This window comes from Canis lupus, chromosome X (assembly GCF_011100685.1).
Source record: "Canis lupus familiaris isolate Mischka breed German Shepherd chromosome X, alternate assembly UU_Cfam_GSD_1.0, whole genome shotgun sequence".
Classification (NCBI taxonomy): Eukaryota; Metazoa; Chordata; class Mammalia; order Carnivora; family Canidae; genus Canis; species Canis lupus.
This window is the reverse complement of record NC_049260.1, coordinates 86,435,425-86,453,485: the sequence shown is the minus strand read 5'-3', so window position 1 is coordinate 86,453,485 and position 18,061 is coordinate 86,435,425. Positions and strand designations below refer to the sequence as shown.

Sequence of the window (18,061 nt, the reverse complement as noted above, 5' to 3'; positions counted from 1 at the left end):
GCTCTCTCCCTATCCCCCAGAACAGTAGAGCCCATGCTGATTCTTCTCTCTTGAGTAGAATTTTAATACACAGGTTAGCTCTATAGTTTTTTCCCCCTTTTATGGGAGAGGAACAGGGTACTTGATATGCTCAGAAATAATCCAACCTAAAACAGTCCTGATCGGAAGATGCTCTGTGTCAAGTTTGGGTCTGCATCAGACAAATTCTGGCAATAAACTTTCTTCAGGGACTGGCGGGAGGGAGTGGCACCTATTGACAAATTATTGGCAAGGGGAGGTAGTTGAACTGCTTTCCAGAAATGTACTGCTTTTAGGTGGTGACACATTTTTCCTCCTTCATTTCTTTGAGCCAACTTGGGAGACACTTGGTGAGTACCTTTCCAAGTAACTGCTGCTAGCACCAATTAGAGGACAACATTCTTAGTTCTTAATCCATAAATTACAGATCAAGATTCACAGCAAACTCTTTGAACAAATTGCTGTTCACAAAACCTTTGGTTTTCAAGGTATGGTGAAATGCTAGAGATTTGCTGTTAGAATTAACAAAATGTTATAAACAATCTTCTTATTACTTCGTCTTCCCTATGCCCTCCTCCCCACTTGAAAAAGAAATATCCCGAATGCCCAGAACTCCAGATGGGAAACAAGGCCAAGCCATCTGAAGAATTAAAGAATTTCTGAATCTTTGTCTTTCTGAGTGCTGAGCCTTCTCTGCATCTGGGGTTTACACAGTTATCATCTGCTTTTAAAAATTAAAACCTTTCTGTTTGTAAAGCAGCCACCTCCTTTCAATTGTTGAAATCATGCCCAGATCTGAGGTTTCTTGAAATCCTTGTTTAGTGGAATCTAAGGGTGACCTAACTCTGCAGTTCAGAGCCGAGCTGGTTGTGCAAGAGAAACAATCAAGAATTTGCAGCCCTCTCCAGGATTCACAGATTCACCGTCACAGAGCCTGGGAAAGGCAGTTTTTGTGGGCAAAATAAATTGGGTTCCAGGCTGTTGGTGGCACCTACTCTGGTGAGAGTGTGCACATGTGGGTTTGCACACGTGTGGGCCTGGAGTGTGTAGTGTGTGGGTGTGGGGGGGAGGCGGTGTGTGTGTGTGTGTGTGTGTGTGTGTGAGAGAGAGAGAGAGAGAGAGAGAGAGACTGAGGAGGGTGGGGACTCCCAGTGAGGTAGCAGGGTAGAAGGTGCTGTGTCAGCTCTTGATGGATAGGCTTTTGCTTTCCTTTTGTGTCCTCCCAAGCTATCCTCGGGAGGGAGTTCCCCTGGCTTTGGGGGAAGGACTGTGATTTTGGTCATTGGTCTCTGCCCTGCATGTATGCCATGTCCCCTTTGCCACAGAGCATGGGGCGGGGGAGGGGAGCAGGTTGTCCCGGGAAGGAGCAGGATGAAGGGAGGGAAGGGGCAGGGAGGCAGGTCAGGGCTTCCACAGGATCATGTGATTCTATTGTCTGCAGATGACTTGTTGTTTCTGGTTAATATGCCAGCAGGGAAGCGATTCCTGCTGCTGTGCAGTGGAAGCACTTGGGGAGTGTGCCTTCCACCCAACTGCCACCTGTATTATTACAATCATTACTATTACTCTTATTATTTAATCTTGAGTGTAGTGGTGCTTCCTCTGACATCCCTCCCCCACCCCTGGCTCTTCCCCATCCCTGTCATGCCTCAGCCCTTCTCTGGGTAGGGGATGTGTGTATGTACTGGGAACTTCACAGGATTGTTAATACAGTCCTGCTTTTTTTTTTTTTTTTCCTGTGGTGGGTGGATGCTGGAGCCCAGATGGAGTTGGTTGGCTGGAGGGCTCTCTCTCCTTTTGTGACTGCCCAAGCCTTGCTTCTTGTTTGCAAACCTGCCAGGGACGGAATGCCTTGATTTTCCCAACATCATGGTGCGCTGAAATCTGCTTCCTTTTCCAGCCTAGGGGAGTCGGAAGGGCAACTACCTTGTCTCCATTATCTCTGAGTAGAGCTCAGAGTCACGGCCAGAGCCATTGCTGTGGCTTATCCGTCTCAAGAGAGATCTCTTTCCGGAGACCTTGTGGTCTCCTCCTTCCCGAGGTCCCTGAGGGGCCTTGTACCATCTGTCCAGGGCATGGAGGAGCCCTTCAGCCTCCAGGCAGGAGGGATGTCTCAGTGGCCAGTCTGTTTGAAGGAGAGGCCTGGACTGCTGCTGGGGCCTAGAGGAGCTGGTGGGCAGGGGGGCGAAGCCCATTTCAGAACTGGGCATTCAGTCTTGAAAAGAGAACACCTCCCAGGCCCAGGGTTTCCAAATCCTGGCCACAAGGATAAAGGTTAATTTGGTTGTTTTTCTGTGACATTTTGAGAGCTGGATTGGAGAACATGAAATGTAAGCCCCTCTCTTCTGCCCAGGAGATCCAAAAGCCCTAACATCCCAGTACATTATATTTTAACCCTAGGGATATATAAAAATTATAATAGCTCTTACTCAAAGAGGAAGGAGCACACAGAGTCTATTTTACCCCTAAGGAAACTGAAGATTCCTGGTACAGAAAATGGGAGAAGACTCTTATCCCAAATAAATTTATAAATGGTTCCCAGGCTTTTGATTTGACGCCTGTTTTGAGCATTTTCCAAGAAAGGTAACATACAGTAGTGACTTTCCAGGTGTAATAATGGGAATCCTGTAAATTCTTCTGTCTGTAAGTAGGTCAAGTGCTTTCTTTAATATCCAGCAATTATTTGATAGTGCCATATGTATGAAATTGGAAGAACATCAGCATACCAGAGGCATCGATGGGGCTGAGATACAGAACCCAGGGCCCGAGCAGGTTTGAGGGCTCTGGCAAGCATCTGGGTTATTACTGGGTATCAATTATCAAGTGTTTGGAATGATTTTGCAGATGTAAAAAGCCCTCACAGTGAGGATCTCTAGTAGAGATAGATGCGTGAACAATAACTGAAATGTATGTGGGAGGGATGTGCTTTAGCATCTGGAATGCCAGTTAAAAGTTAATTGCTCCTAGTGATTTCTCCCAGTTCCACCATGAATTTTATGCAATTTAGTGCAAAGATTAAATGGATATCCCATAAGTAAAATCCCTAACAGGGTCAACCTATCTCGCTGGGAGGTAGATAAGAGACTCTTTGTAATTCCTGTCGAGCTCAAAAATGAGAGGAGCTCAGTATTTTTGTAATTCATCTGTGACCTTAGGAACAAAACAGGCTCATGCAGATTAAGTAACATGAGCAAGGTTACACAGCCAGTAGGCAGTAGAAAAGGTCTCCAAATTCTGTTGGGATCCAAATCCCATGCTCTTAGCCATCTGTCTTCCTTGGATTGAGAAATATCAACTGTAGGACAAGCATCCACAGGATGTGGGAGTATATGAGGTTAGTTGGGCACGGGCTGGGGGATGAACAAACTTTTCGTCTCCATTGTATACCTACAGATATTCCTGCTGGTAGCAGTGATGGTGGAAGCGATCCATTCACATACTCTTTGTTTCCCTTAATGGCTAACAAGTACAGTATTGGGTGTGAAAATGGGAGAGACACATTAAACAATGTACTGAAGTTCTCTTTATGGAACTTTCTATAAGAAATAGATTGGGGAAAAAAAGAAATAGATTGGGAATTTGAACATACGTTGTGTGGAAGTCAATGTATTATGGTAGTGGAAGAGGCAGAAGAAGTGAATGTGGACATAAGGGTTCTACCCTGGCACTGCCAATTACTCACTCGGTAATATCTGACAAATTGTTTCCTCTCTCTTGGACTTCAGTTGCCCAGTCTATCCAGTGAGAGAATGGATTAAATTATTTCTTGAAGGCTTCTCCAGTCTTTACATTTTGTGATTCAATTCACCAAAAATAGTATGACAGTGTTGCCTGCAATCCCCTTCAGATCTTGGTATCATTGCTCCTAATAGGCCTCATTCCATTATTAACTGCACTCAACAATAATTATTTGGCGTCTCTAATGTAATAAGGATCTACATATCCTCAAGTCATTTTTTTGTGAATGTATGCATTATGAAAGAGAGTTGCCAGTATCGAGAAGAGGACTGGTTGTGATGTGACTGCAGTTTGCCATTTCCTGGTGGGCAAGTGGAACACACTTTCTGAATTGGACTCTTTGCATATGCTGACTGCATATAGAATGTCAGAAAAGGTTGTGCTTAAGATAATGACGTGAAAATTACCTTCTGGAAGACTCATTTAAAGTGCTTACACTTGAGCAATGAGAGCACAGGCGCACATCACTTAGATTTTCGCCAAACGACCCGAGAGGTCACCTGGTTCAGCCCTCCCGGGGATCACACCTCTGCCGGGCACTCGCAGCTCAAGCCTGGAAAGGGCTGTGGAGGACTTTGCAGAGATTGCCGAGTCTAACCCTGCCTGCTCCTCGTTTTTGCAGGTGTCCTGGGGCGGGGGGAGGGGGCAGTGGCACCGGAAGGGAGGTGAGCAGGCTTCCAGTGCCGCCGCCCAGCGCCGCTGGAGAGAGCTTAACCCGAGCACGCCCTCCGTGTTTTACAGGCCGGCGCAGGACATCTCGTTGCCGCTGTCGGCCCGGAGCTCAAGGCCTCACAGTCCTACTTCTTCCCTCACGTCTGGGGGCTCCTTGTCCTTGCTCCAGTCTCCGCCAGCCACGAGATTGTCTCCTGCCCAACACCCCTTGGCCCCCAACCAAGGAGACCACTCAGCTCACCTGCCTAGGCCCCAGCAGCATTTCCTTCCGACCCCGGCTCACCAGAGTGATCATTATCGGCTCCCTCAGCCCGGCCTGAGTCAGCCCCCTCCGCAACAGCACCACCACCACCATCACCAGCAGCAGCCGGGAGAAGCCTATTCAGCTATGCCTCGGGCTCAGCAGTCCTCCGCCTCCTATCAGCCAATGCCAGCCGACCCTTTCGCTATCGTTTCCAGAGCCCAGCAGATGGTGGAGATCCTGTCCGATGAGAACCGGAACCTGCGGCAGGAATTGGAAGGATGCTACGAGAAGGTGGCGAGACTGCAGAAGGTGAGGCCTCCGTTTTGGAATATCGGGGTCTTCTTTCAGTCTCATGTGTTTCATATCGACACAAGTCTCCACTCGGTGCCTTCACGACTTCCGCATGGGTCTTCTGGATTCCCGTGTCCGAAGGTTAGGGGTGGATCCCGACTTTGGAAAAAGCCTTCTGCCTGTCTTTCTAGGAAGAGTCACATTTTACATTTATGGGGTGAGAAAAGAACTTATTTGTACAGTTTTCCCAGACACCATAGCCCTGATGAAAACCTAATTGATGGTTTTTGAATTCCAGGAGGCTGAGAAACTTCTTCATAAGGTCAAGAACACTTGACGATGCCTGTATAGGGGAAGGTCCTGCCAGCCTAAAGGCCTTTTGTCTTGATTATATTTTCCCAAATAACTGAATTTGGGACTTAAATGTAAAGCCATAATTCCTACAAAAATCTCCCCACTGACATTAGATCCTGCCCTGCCTTGTTCTGGAAAGGGCTTAGAACACTTTTCCAAGTGGGAGTTCTCATAGTGACTCTTTTTCAGCACCTCTTCCTTTGCCTCCTTTTTGCTTTGGTTTTTCCCTGCAGCTCACATTCAACATCTGCTGTCTTTCTCTGGTGTGTGTGGGGGGCATGAGGGGCTTACCACCACAGCTGGGTGACAGGTGACAGCCCTAGGCTGAGGAAGTAGGAAAAGGAGTGTGCATCCCATAGAGTTCACATTCTTCCCTGGGCCCCTCCTGTCTCCTCCAGCTGTGACTTTAGCTCTTGAGTGCCCTAAGCTAGGAACCTTAGCTCTTGGCTGTCGGTAAATAGGGTTATACCTTTGGCAGCCTCTTGGCAGCTTTTGTCATTGTGGAGCTCATGTGGTTTGATCTCCCGACAATGTGAACTGTTCCGGGGAGGTGAGGGTGAAGGTGTGGGAGGGAGGGGACTTTGCCCGGTTTTGTTCAGCAACTTTGTCCTTAGGAGACACCCAGGAGTGGAAATTTCAGGGGCCCGAATGAAACTGAGAATTCGTAAACACCAGATCTGGGTCTTACAGGAGAGGAGGGCTTACTGTCAACTGAGAGTTTTTATGTAGCTGCAACCCCCCCCCCAACACACACACAGTGTTCCAAAATCTGGATGGGGTTTTGTTGGGGTTCGGGGATAACTGTTGCTCCCTGGCTTTGCCCCCAGCTTTACATTTTCTGCCTCCTCTCATTGAACTATACCCACCCCTCCCATCACATCGGTACAACAAATTAATCATACTCACATGCTGAAAGCAGACTGGCCGGTTTGGCTTATTGGGTTTCACTGTTGACACCCCTCCCCAAACTCTCTATTCAGGGTGGCCCCAGCCCCACCTTTGATGTAGTAATCGGGAAGGTAAGTGACAGGGAAGAGGCGCAGAGTAGGATTTGTGGCGTTTGTTGTTGCTTGTTCTCCAGGGAAGGGTAGGATGCCTCGACCAAGTATAATTGGCACAGCTTGAAGGCTGGGGGGAGTGAAGGCTGACCCAGTGCTGCAGTGGGTTAGAGGCCTAAGTGGGGTGGAAGAGGACAAAGAAAGTGGAAGGGAAATGGTGGTATCAGCTGATGCTAGAAAAAAAATAAAGGCCCGAGGCTCATGAGTGGAATAACGAGACAGAAACCCACCACCACCTCCCTCTTCCTTGCCCCCACCATCCCGGACCAAACCAGTGGATCTGCCCTTTTGTGACTTCTTTTCCTGGGAAGTCCTGTCGATGGATGCAAAACTTGCCCATTTGGAGGGTACAGTATCTACAAGGCGGGGGTGGGTGGGAGGGGAGTAGAGAAAGATCTCGGTACCAGATCTGGAAATAGCACTCTGAACAGCGTGAGTCAAGGGCCTGCCCTCCAGGTGCGGCATTCTGTGGGGAACTGAGAAGCCTTGCCCTCTACAGGCTGCCTAGTGCAGACTAATACCAATCCTGCTCTTTCAAATGGAAATGTTTATTTTCTGTACCCAGCACTTGAATTTCATGCAAAAGCTTTATCAGGCCCAGGACTTGCAGATCTTGTCTCTAAATGCCATTCACCACCAGTTTTCACCTTCTGTGCTGCTATCTTGGTGCCATCTGCAAGGAGAAAAACACTCTGGGAGTCTGCTCTTTTCTGTGGTGTAAGCCTCATTTGTTTGCAGGCAGCCCTGCCTCGGGCATAATTTTGGAGCTGGGCAGGTGGAATCTGAGTTGTTTGGTAACCCCACCTTTTCCCCAGTCTCCCACTGGGGGCCTGATATTTCTCCCCATAAAATACCCTGAGCTTTGTTAAGGATAGTGGGAAACTGAGAAGGAATGCAGAATGGTTGCAGGAGTCAAATTTAATTTGCAAATTGCTTAATAGGCCACGGGGTTTATTTATCTTATACAAATTATATGCAAATATCTCTGTGGCTATTTCATGTGCAGTGAAGCCGTACTGGTTACAGAAAGACTGGAGTCTAATTTCTTATTTTCTTCCTGATTCGGGCTGATTTGGGGCAAGACCCTTTCTTTTTGATGTTTTGTGTGTATGGTTTTCCACCCCCCCATTTTACAAGATTTGCAGTGGTGTCATAACACACAACTCTGAACATGAATTTCTGTTCAAAAATCTGTACTGGTTTCCCACTGACTACGGGATAAAGTCCAAATACCTGGCATTGAAGCCCTTTTATGATCTGACTCCAGTCTATCTTTACAGCCAGATCTCACCAACTTCTCCTTGTGTACCCCACAGTGTCCAGCCAAATGAGACTGCTGGTCATCCTGGGAATGCATTTGCTCACTCAAAATAGAATACCCTTCCCCTCACCTCTGCTCATTGAAATCTGACCTAGGTTTTAGGATCTGACTCAAAATACCACCTTCTGCCTGAAATTGGTCTCCTCTCCCCTCATCCCAACCAGGAATAACCTTTTCCTCCCTGGCACCTTTGTAGCACCCACTTCTGCTGTTCTGAATAAGGCATACTTCTCTGTATTCTTTTACTTCATTAGATTGAAAGCTCCTTGAAGGGAAATGATCGTGTCCTCATTCTTACAGACCCCATGGGTATTTTAAAGAGTTAAAGAGTAAATATTTGGCCATTGGCAAAGGTTTGTTAGAGTGAACTGAATTACTGCATAAGGCTGAGGTTTGGAGTTTTTAGGGTTCACCTTGGCCACTAACTTGATTTCAGAAAGATCACTTTCACTTTTCTTTTTGCTAAAATGGGAAGAGGTGTTCTTGTGAAGGCTGATAGCAGGGCCAATAGAAATAAACATGGGAAAGCGCTATGGACACTCTGGAATAATGTTATCTACATACTATATACATTATTAATAGTATTTTGAAAATTAAGAAAATTCTTACGCAGAAATGAAAATTGTTTATAACTGTACTTAGGAAATTTATTCTCTCCTACTACCTTCTCTGAAGACAGAAACTATATTTGTTTTTAACCTGAGGGAGTCTGATGACTCTGTGAGTTAGTTGCTCAGCTGAAGGTTGACTTTAGAAATCCTTCTTGAGAGGTGCCTGTATGGCTCAGTCAGTTAAGCGTCTGATTCTTGGTTTTAGCTCAGGTTGTGATCTCAGGGTTCTGTGATTGAGCCTTGTGTTGGGCTCCATGCTTAGCAGAGAGTCTGCTTGAGATTCTTTCTCCTTCTCCCTCCCTCTGCACCTCCCCCACCCAGTACTCAAGTGTGTGCACACACTCTATCTCAAATAAATAAATAAATCTCTTTAAAAAAAGAAAGAAAGAAAGAGGGATCCCGGGGTGGCGCAGCGGTTTAGTGCCTGCCTTTGGCCCAGGGCGCGATCCTGGAGACCCGGAATCGAATCCCACGTCAGGCTCCCGGTGCATGGAGCCTGCTTCTCCCTCTGCCTGTGTCTCTGCGCCTCTCTCTCTCTCTCTGTGTGTGTAACTATCATAAATAAATAAAAATTAAAAAAAAAAAAAGAAAGAAAGAAAGAAAAAGAAAAAAGAAAGAAAGAAAGAAAAAGAAAAAAGAAAGAAAGAAAGAAAGAAAGAAAGAAAGAAAGAAAGAAAGAAAGAAAGAAAGAAAGAAAGAAAGAAATCCTCCTGGGAAACTTTTCTCATATGACTGTGTTATGCTGGCCTCCTAGCCATCATTAAGGATTTGTATATATGTTTTCAGACCATCTTTCCCATTAAGCTCCTACCACCCCCACTATCTTTCCTTTTTTTTTTTTCAGGTGGAGACAGAAATCCAGCGTGTCTCAGAGGCATATGAGAACCTTGTAAAATCATCCTCCAAAAGAGAGGCCCTGGAGAAAGCCATGAGAAACAAGCTTGAGGGTGAAATTCGAAGGATGCATGACTTCAACAGAGATCTGAGAGGTGGGGTTCTCACTTCTGAAGCATTGGCCAAGATGGTGAAGGGAAGGGCTGAGGGAGGATACATTGAGGCTCTCAGTACTTGTCCAGCCCACTAGTATGGCCAGTAAACTGCAGAGCATAGACTAGGCTAGGTTTGGGGGACTGCAACAGAACTTGGTCCCAAGCTTGCTTAATTGAAGTGAGGTGAGCTGATGTGTTAATCAGACAGTAACTGTCCCCCAACCCTGGGACTCCTGGACCCACCTGGCCTGCCCCCACAATCTGTACTGCCTCTCTTCCCTTACAGATTTTGCAGAGGAGGCCTGTCTTTGGCTGTGCAAGCTTGAAATAGCAATATCCTCCATTGTTTCTGGGACTCCTTCCTTTTATTTTTACCTTAACATGATAATACTGAAGATGGTGACAAATGACCACTTCAACACCTTTAAAACTGATGACTTTGGAGATATTTTTTATGTCTCTAGATTTAGACTGTCTTATTGATAAAATGAGACAACTGAACTTGGTACTGCTCATGGTCCCCTCCTAGCTTTGATGTTCCATGATTTTAAAGACCTCATAATAACTTTGATGCTCTTTCACCTGGTGAATGAAAGATGTCACATATTCAGGGATAGATTCCTTCATTGGAATTTAGAATTCTGCACTTAGGTTTTTGTCAGGGTGGGGTGAAAAAAGTGTTAAGCACTCAACTCCTCCTTCCCAAACATAGTTTATTTTTGTTTGCAGCTCCATATTTTAAGTGTATGTCTGTGTCACCTATGCCTTAGTAACATGAAGAAGCAGGCTCATTCTGCCTAAGATCAGTACTTAGACGGTAAACACCACGTGCTTGGGAGTTTGTATATGAGGCCCTGTTGATTGTCTCTGAATTCCACAGAGCGTCTAGAGACTGCCAACAAGCAGCTTGCAGAGAAGGAATATGAGGGATCAGAAGATACTAGAAAAACCATCTCTCAGCTCTTTGCAAAAAGTAAGTCTGACAGCTCTAGCAGCAGGTACTAATGTGTGGTTGGGAGTCAGATATGTAAAAAGGTTACACAGTTCTGCTTAATCCTTCTAGAATAGCCAGGGCAGAGCAAATGCCATCTAGGGATTCTTTTTCCTGTTCAAGCGTAAAGTTGGGATTCTTGTTTTTTTGTTTTTGTTTTTTCTTTCTAGGCCAAGAAGGCTGCTTGCTGTATTTAGTCACATCAATGTGGCTTCTTCTGTATTAAACCAGAGAAGCCCTTTGATATCACTGCTTTTGTCACAGCTAGCTGAAAAGGACCTTAGTGAACATGGGGTCTCTTAATGTTGGAGGGATTTATCGTTGAAGGCTCCATGTGCTGGCTCTGGTAGAGATGGAATTAACATGCAGGATTGATGATTAGCCTTTGGAGTACTGAATCTGCACCTGTGCCTCCCTTAGTTAAACACCCTGTATTATATCATGTCATTGCATACTGGCACAGTGCAAGGGGAGCTAGAGGAGGACCTCGGCTATGGCCTGAGCTACTGCCTCTGGCCATGGACTTGGAGGATGTGGGGAGGGCAGAACTATGTCTTCCTCATAATAGCATTTCCTTTGTCTGGAAATACTCCGAGGACCATGACAATGAACTAATCCTCCTCTTTATCGGTCCCTAATAGACTCCACCCAGCTAGACAATGCCTCATTCTTTTCAATTGCCACAATAAAACCAGCAATAAAAACTCTGCAGTGGATTGAGCCCATAGGGGGAAACAGATGAACTACCCTCAACTTCTGCAAATGCCCGTAATTGGTGTTCCCTACCCCCAGTCTCCGTCACCGTGGCTCCCAGCTGGAGTAGTGCACAGTAGGGACTTGTCAGGCCCCATCTTTGCAGGACCTCCACATGACCCTTTCAAGTCACTCCATGCAGCTTCCAGTCCGCTTTTACAAGTTTGTTTGATCTTTACTTACAATATCCCCCTCCCTTCCTGGGGTTGCTCTGTTGTGTGCTGGCCTCAGAAGTGGGGCTTTTTTTTTCTTCCTCATTTCCCTGAGCTTCCTGTTTCTTTGTCAGTATGTATAGAGGGAAGAATGTAGTTTTTCTGGTGTCATCAGTACCTAGTATAAATTGTTGTGAAGTTGCTATAGTGGTGTCACTCACCGTTACCCTGGAAGCTAGTTCCCCGGTGGAGAAGGTAATGGCCTCCCAGGACAAAAAAGAACAAAAGAGAAAACGTATGGATTCTGGTCCTTGGATCTGCTGGTTCATACCCTTCCTCCTTGTGTGGCGATGGTATCTCAGGTGTCCTGGGAGCTCTGCTGGTGGTTTATAAAATGTGGGAACCTAGTAGATAAAAACTGTATTTGCAGCAGGGGGAAATACTGCCACATGGTTCTAGAAGGGAAAACTAGACTCCACTTATATAGCAAGCAAGGAAGAGGGCATGGCTTGTGGCCTCAGTTCTTTTTGCCTTTGGACATCAACAGGGGGCTGCGTGGTTGGAACTGTGGCGAGAGGCAAGAAAGCCGTCTTGAAAAGCCTCCCCTGGGGAATGTGCTCCACTTACCCTTGAGAGGCCAAACCGACTCAACCCAAGGAGAAGGCAGTCTGGTTAGAAAGAGTTTAGAACAGCCTGGCCTTAAGTGTGGGCTCCACTATGTACTTACTCACTAATTGTAAGACCTCATACCAGTTCCTCAAAGCCTCTGGGTCTCTGCTTTGTCATATACAAAACAGGGAAGAGAGAGTAACACTTTCCTTGCAGGGTTTTCTGAGGAGTAAGTTACTTGATGTGCAATAAGTATTCAACAAATGCTCATTTCTTTCCGAGGTACAGCTGAATAGATATATAAAGTCAGAGTGGGAAGGAAGGTGAGGCTGCCCTCTTAGTTTCTCTTATAAACTTAAGTATCGTGGTCTTCAGAGGAAGGGCACACTACCTCCAAATGAGAATCCAAATTGCTCCTTTGAGTCTCTGGTATGAGGTCTGTCCTAGTTAAAAGAGGAGGGACCTAGAAATTCGGAGGGGATGAACTACGTGTGTCATGGGCTTCTGTACCTACAACACAATCCTGGATTTATTTCAATTGGAAATTAATGTTAGTAAAGAGTAGGGTTTGGAGTTTTATATATTCTGTGAAATACCATTTTCATTTTGATTTAATATATTATGAGATAATGGGAAAATTTGAGGGGCTTAGTTGCTCCTTTGCCAATACAAGATCACTTGAAGAAATAAAATTGAAGAGACAAGCCTACCTGTTCCTCTGGTGTGTGTGTTTGTGTATTCTTTGCATAACACCTTTCATAACACTTTGCATCTACTTTCACATTGCTTCTGCACAACCATTGTTAAATGACTTTTCTGAATTTACATAGCAAGTTAGCGGTAAAGCCAGCAAGAGAGTGCAGATCTTGGGTCTGCTGGTTCTTTTAGCTGTGTGTTAGAGAATGTTTAGTAATGGGTATGATTGTCAGTGTACTCGGGTAAGTTTTTGAGCCAGCTCTGGAATGGCAGTAATGATAATTCATGTCTTGATAGATAAGGAAAGCCAGAAGGAGAAGGAGAAGCTGGAAGCTGAGCTAGCTACTGCCCGTTCTACCAATGAGGACCAACGGAGACACATTGAAATTCGAGACCAGGCCCTGAGCAATGCCCAGGCCAAGGTGGTCAAGCTGGAAGAAGAGGTATGTGTAGTTTTCTTAGGTAGCATATGAGCCTGAGGTGGGAAAGAACTGGGGAATCAAGGGCACTGGGGGACTCTCCATTTTGGTGTACTGGCAGCTACACAGTCCCCCAACAGGAAGGTACCATCTGCTTTTTAAAAAAAAGAAAAAAAAGATTGATTGATTGATTGATTGATTGAAGAGAGAGTGCATGAGAGAAAAGACAAGCTGGGGGAGGGGCAGAAGGGGAGAGAGAGACTCCCAAGCAGGCTCCCCACTGAGAGTGCAGCCTGACTCCAGGCTCTGGGGTTCAATCTCACAACCCAAGCCAAAGTCACAAGCCAGACACTTAACTGAGCTTCCCAGGTACCCTACCATCTGCTACTCCTAGTTAGAGCTGTGCTGATGTGAGTGGACTTTGATTTCTTTTCTCCTCTCTGCAAGTACCTTCCTTTGGCTCCAGAATAGAAAATCACCAAGGTCAAGGAGCAATTTCCATTTGCTCCTTCACATAATAAGCTAACCACCACCTCCTAGTTCTTACTATGGACCTAGCTCTGCCTTAAGCCTATGACAAATATATACTTTTTAATTCCTCCTCTTTTAGGGCTTGAAAGCTTTATCTTAGGAGAACTATAAAATGATTCAAGATATTTTAAAGTACTCCAAGGATCTTAAATCAAAATAGTCCTGGTCTCCCCATACTCGGTGGGAAGTTGGTCTCCTTACATAAAAATAAATAAATAATCTTAATGGCTATGCCCCTTGTCCTAGGATTTATTTTGCAGATTGGTTTTGAAGTAGAAGCAATCTTGAAGGGGTCTGGAACAGGTTGGGACTCAGGGACAATTTACAGTTTATGGCAGGCCAGGAGCTGTGCCCTGGGTCTTCCTGGCTAGATTGTGCAATGTAGGTACATGGTGAGGTGAAACTGTTGGTTATTTGTGTGCAAGGATGGAGTTTTTCTTTGACAAATACAGGGACCCCCAAACTACGAAGCATATGATAAATATGTATCTGATTAGTCTTAATGTAGATGTTATTAGATTGCAACACAGAACTGTGTTCATGTGAAATAGAGGGAATGTGCTGCTGGTCTGTCATTAATTAATCTTGGATGTCCGTTGTCATTGTATTGAAGTACTACTAACTCTTCGATGTTTTGTACTTCAGGGAATGGGTGTGTTCCAGCAAAAATTGATGCCAAAGTGTAACTTGGTGAAGAAAATTTCACATCTCACTCACTATTCTAAAATTTGACTTGTTTTAAGAGGAAAAAATCACCTCCATTGTGACAAATTGGAAGCTTTATAAACTTGAGACCAAAAAAAGTGTTTAGTGACCCTCAGCATTTTGCCTCTTGTATTTGAGCTGTTTTTCCACCTTTCATTGATTGCCTGCTGCTTCTCTCTCAGTAGAGGAATGGTTCTAGTTCCTAGAGTCTGACTTATAGATATCCTTTGCTTTGGGGGTGGAGATTAAAATGCTTATTGGAGGGGCGCCTGAATGGCTTAGTTGGTTAAGCGTCCATCTCCTGATTTCCACTCAGATCATGATCCTGAAGGGTTGTGAGATCAAGCCCTGCATGGGGTTTGTGCTCAGCAGGGAGTCATCTTGAGATTCTCTCTCTCTGCCCCTCCTCCTGCTTGTTCACACTCTCACTCTCAAATAAATAAAACTTTTTAAAAAAATGCTTGTTGGAGCTGGGTTGTGGGTTCATACATTTCCAGTAGGTAAGGTCAGCTAACCAATGATGTCTTTGACCTGAATTGCTTAATCATTAAACTGCAGGTTGTATAAAATCAGGCTAATGTCTTGCTTCATCAGCTGTCTACATCAGAAATTCTGAAAAGTTGCTTTATTGAACATAAGGAATACTTGTATATGTCTGGTATCCAGACCTAGGAGCACACCCTTTAGCCTTTTGCTACACCTCATATATTCTTTTTCTTCCTTTCTTTTTGAGGAAACCACAGAGTAAATTACAGAACAAGGATAAGACTGTATTCTTTTGGAGAAGGGAACACTGAGAGACTGGCTGAGAAGTAGTTTGCTGGTGGTCACATGGCAAGTCTTGGGTAGAGCCAGTAATAAAACTGGAATCTCATGACTCTTCATTCCCTAGACCTTGCTGCTTGTCTCCCTGGCTGAATCATCCTTTGGTTCCATTCCCAAAGAGAAAATGTGGGCACTTGTTCAGATCTAGTAACCTCTGCATCTTTTCATTAAAAAAAAAATGTGTCGCCCATTGGGCCCCCCTTTCTCAACAAGACTATGAGAAGCTTGTCCAGACTGATTTGAGATTAGGGTGTATACACAGCCCTACTGCCCCTCCAGGAAGAGTACCCTTCTAGTAGGAGATAAATGGGGACAAAGACCCTGCAACTATATTGGTTTGCTGTGTCCTAGGGCTCAGTGGCAACTGGTTGTTAATCATGAAAATAATATACAATATACATCTAAGAAGAGGATGTTAATTTGTAGTTCCCACTGGGCAGCCCTCACTGAAAGAGTTGCCTGGTATATATCTGGCTTCAGACTTCTGAGGCTTTTCTGGGCATTCGTTCCAGAGATTTTTAGTTGCTTTCCAGGGCCCTGCCCCCAAAACCCATAGATCTACAATTTAAGAAAGAAGTTCTAAAAATTGGACGAGGATTCAATCATGACATCTAGTAGCTATATCTCTCAAATGAACTCCTCAATTATTGCTAATTTTTTAGCTCTCATCCAGCTTGTACTTTTGCGCAGAGTCTAGTTGTTGGGAAATTCTGAATTGTTGCTAAAGGAGGTGGAACATTTGATGGAGAGAGCAGGCTGGGAGCCTTCTACTCAATGGAATTGCAAAGGCAGAGGCCATGTAATGTCTTCCAGACTCTCAAAGTTGGTCACCTCTAGCACATGTATGGGCTTGAAACATGTCTCAGGAAAAAATCCACTGATTTTTATTTTCTTTCCTGTTTTAGCAGCCTGTCAGAACTGGGTTTGCTCCTGGGTGGTGGTTGTGTTATCTCCGTTTTGATATTCAAAGGAAAATATCCCTTTTTCTTACTCTCAAATACATAAATTAATCATTGGATTTTTGCTCTTCCACTGTGACTCAAGCCCCATTAGGGCTTGTTCTATCTGGGGTACAATTTTAATGTATGGGAACATTAGGGAAGGTAGCTCTGGAGGTAGTCTAGTAAGGAGTCTTCATTGTTCACAAAATTAGTGAATATCTCTAAATCAAGAAGGGTATTCATGAATAGAAAATGTATCCCTCTATGTGTTGGAGATAACTTATGTAAAGTCATTTTTGAAGGCAGACGGATATGTCAGACCTTTGCCTATGTCTCATATAAACAGAGAATTTAGTTATGGCTTACACATGGCACCATGAGTTTTCCTTAGAAGTTCTTCTAAGGGAAACCTCTGTAGTCTACTTAGCACACGAGAATGAAGGAAACTTTCCCAAATTAAGTCGTTGGTCTAGGGATCTTTTCTTAGCCAACTAAGTGCAAGGTCAGGTCAATACACATACCAAATTATTATGTTGTACACCTGAAGCTAATACAATGTTATATGTAAAATATATCTCAATAAAAAAAAAGATGGTCAGGGAAAAATTATGACTAGTTTTAGTGGTCCAAGAACCCTTGCATACATTTATGTCTTTCTCTGTACAAAGTCCTCATTTAGATGCTCTTCCTGAAATTCATTTCATTTTTCTAATCCCATTAAGTCTCTTGCTCGTGATACTCTTCACTGTACTCTAAGCTCTATACAGAAATATGCCTCAGGCTTACAGAGAACCTTCTCCTGCAATCACAACTTCTTCCTCTTCCAAACTCAGCAGAGATTCTCTGATGGACCCTGTTCTGTTGACATCAGAGGAGGTATCTTGCTGGGAAGGTGCTAGCACTTTTACTAAAGGAGAGACCTGGTTTTTTGGTGATTCATTGTAATCCAGGTCTTGCCACAAATCTGCAGCCTATGCAGTAAACCCCAGCCAAGGTAAATGGTGCCTTTTCCATCCTTGCCTTTATCTTTTGGGATATGTATGAAGGTTGTACTGAAGTGGAGGCTCAGTAAACTCCAAGTCTAAAGAACTATGAGTCCCATGGTAACCATGGTGTTCTCGCACGCGAAGGGACCTCCCCCAACTTCTCCCCCCTCAACTACCACTAATTTGATCTCACTGGAGAGTTTTGACAGATGCCTGGCATATCCCACTCACAAGGCTCAAGGCAGCCCAGGCTTCTGGCTGACTACTGTCTTATGATGATCCAGAGCTGAACCACTGCTTGGGTAATTGTTTCAGGAATGGTGGGAAAAAGGCCCTGGCAAGATCAAAGATGGAAGATGCTGTGGGTGGGCTGCTTACTAAGCGGAGTGCACTAGAAGGGACAGAGGGAATGTGGGAGGGCTGGAAACAACAACAACAACAACAACAACCCAAACCAGTGAGCCTTGTTCTTCAGCTTTAGGCTAGAATGACAGCCACAGAGATTCAAGGAAAAGGGGCCCAAGTGTTAAATTTTTCTGAACTGCAGTGACTCGGGATGATTTAGACATCGCAGTGATAACTCTTGATGGCTGTGCATGTTCTGGTGTCCTTTTGCCACTCCACTCAATTCTTCACAACAAAATTCATATTGTTTCCCTTCCATTTCCACCACTCTTTCATGGCTGATCTATCTTTCTTATTTCTAATTCCCTTGCCATTTAATTGATTTGTCATTTGGGTTTTGGAGATGGACAGTTTTATGCTGTCACACTTATCCACACAGTACCATAACTAGTCCCCTTTCTCAGTGTTAGAGGAAGATGTGCTAGGCAGAGAAGCTTATGTCTCATCCAAAATAATCTTCAAACAATAGCATATTGTGTGAACTCACACAATAGTTATAATGGATTATAAATGTGGTTGAAAGATCTGAGGGTGCTAATTATGTGTGCATTTAGAGCATTGATAAGAATTCAGATAATGTACATTTTGTACCCAGGAATCTTCCAGGGTGTTCTGCTGATGGATTATTGGCTTATTTGAAGGGTACTTCATCCAAGGATGACATTTCCCATATTTATGGCAGCATTTTTTTAGAGAGAGAGTGTGGAGAAGAGGGGAGGGAGAGAGAGAGAATCTTAAGCATGCTTCACACC

The 18,061-nt window shown here is 44.6% G+C and overlaps 1 protein-coding gene across 2 annotated transcripts in view; it reads left to right on the top strand.

Annotated features, from left to right (window-relative positions):
• AMOT (angiomotin) overlaps window positions 1-18,061 on the top strand; it is a 64,863-nt gene that overhangs the window by 20,631 nt on the left and 26,171 nt on the right. For both annotated transcript variants that reach the window (XM_038588107.1, XM_038588106.1), the window contains 4 exons: window positions 4,498-4,981; window positions 9,152-9,296; window positions 10,177-10,269; window positions 12,795-12,940. In XM_038588107.1, the coding sequence (XP_038444035.1) occupies window positions 4,498-4,981; window positions 9,152-9,296; window positions 10,177-10,269; window positions 12,795-12,940 (868 nt within the window). The remainder of the gene's footprint in view (window positions 1-4,497; window positions 4,982-9,151; window positions 9,297-10,176; window positions 10,270-12,794; window positions 12,941-18,061) is intronic.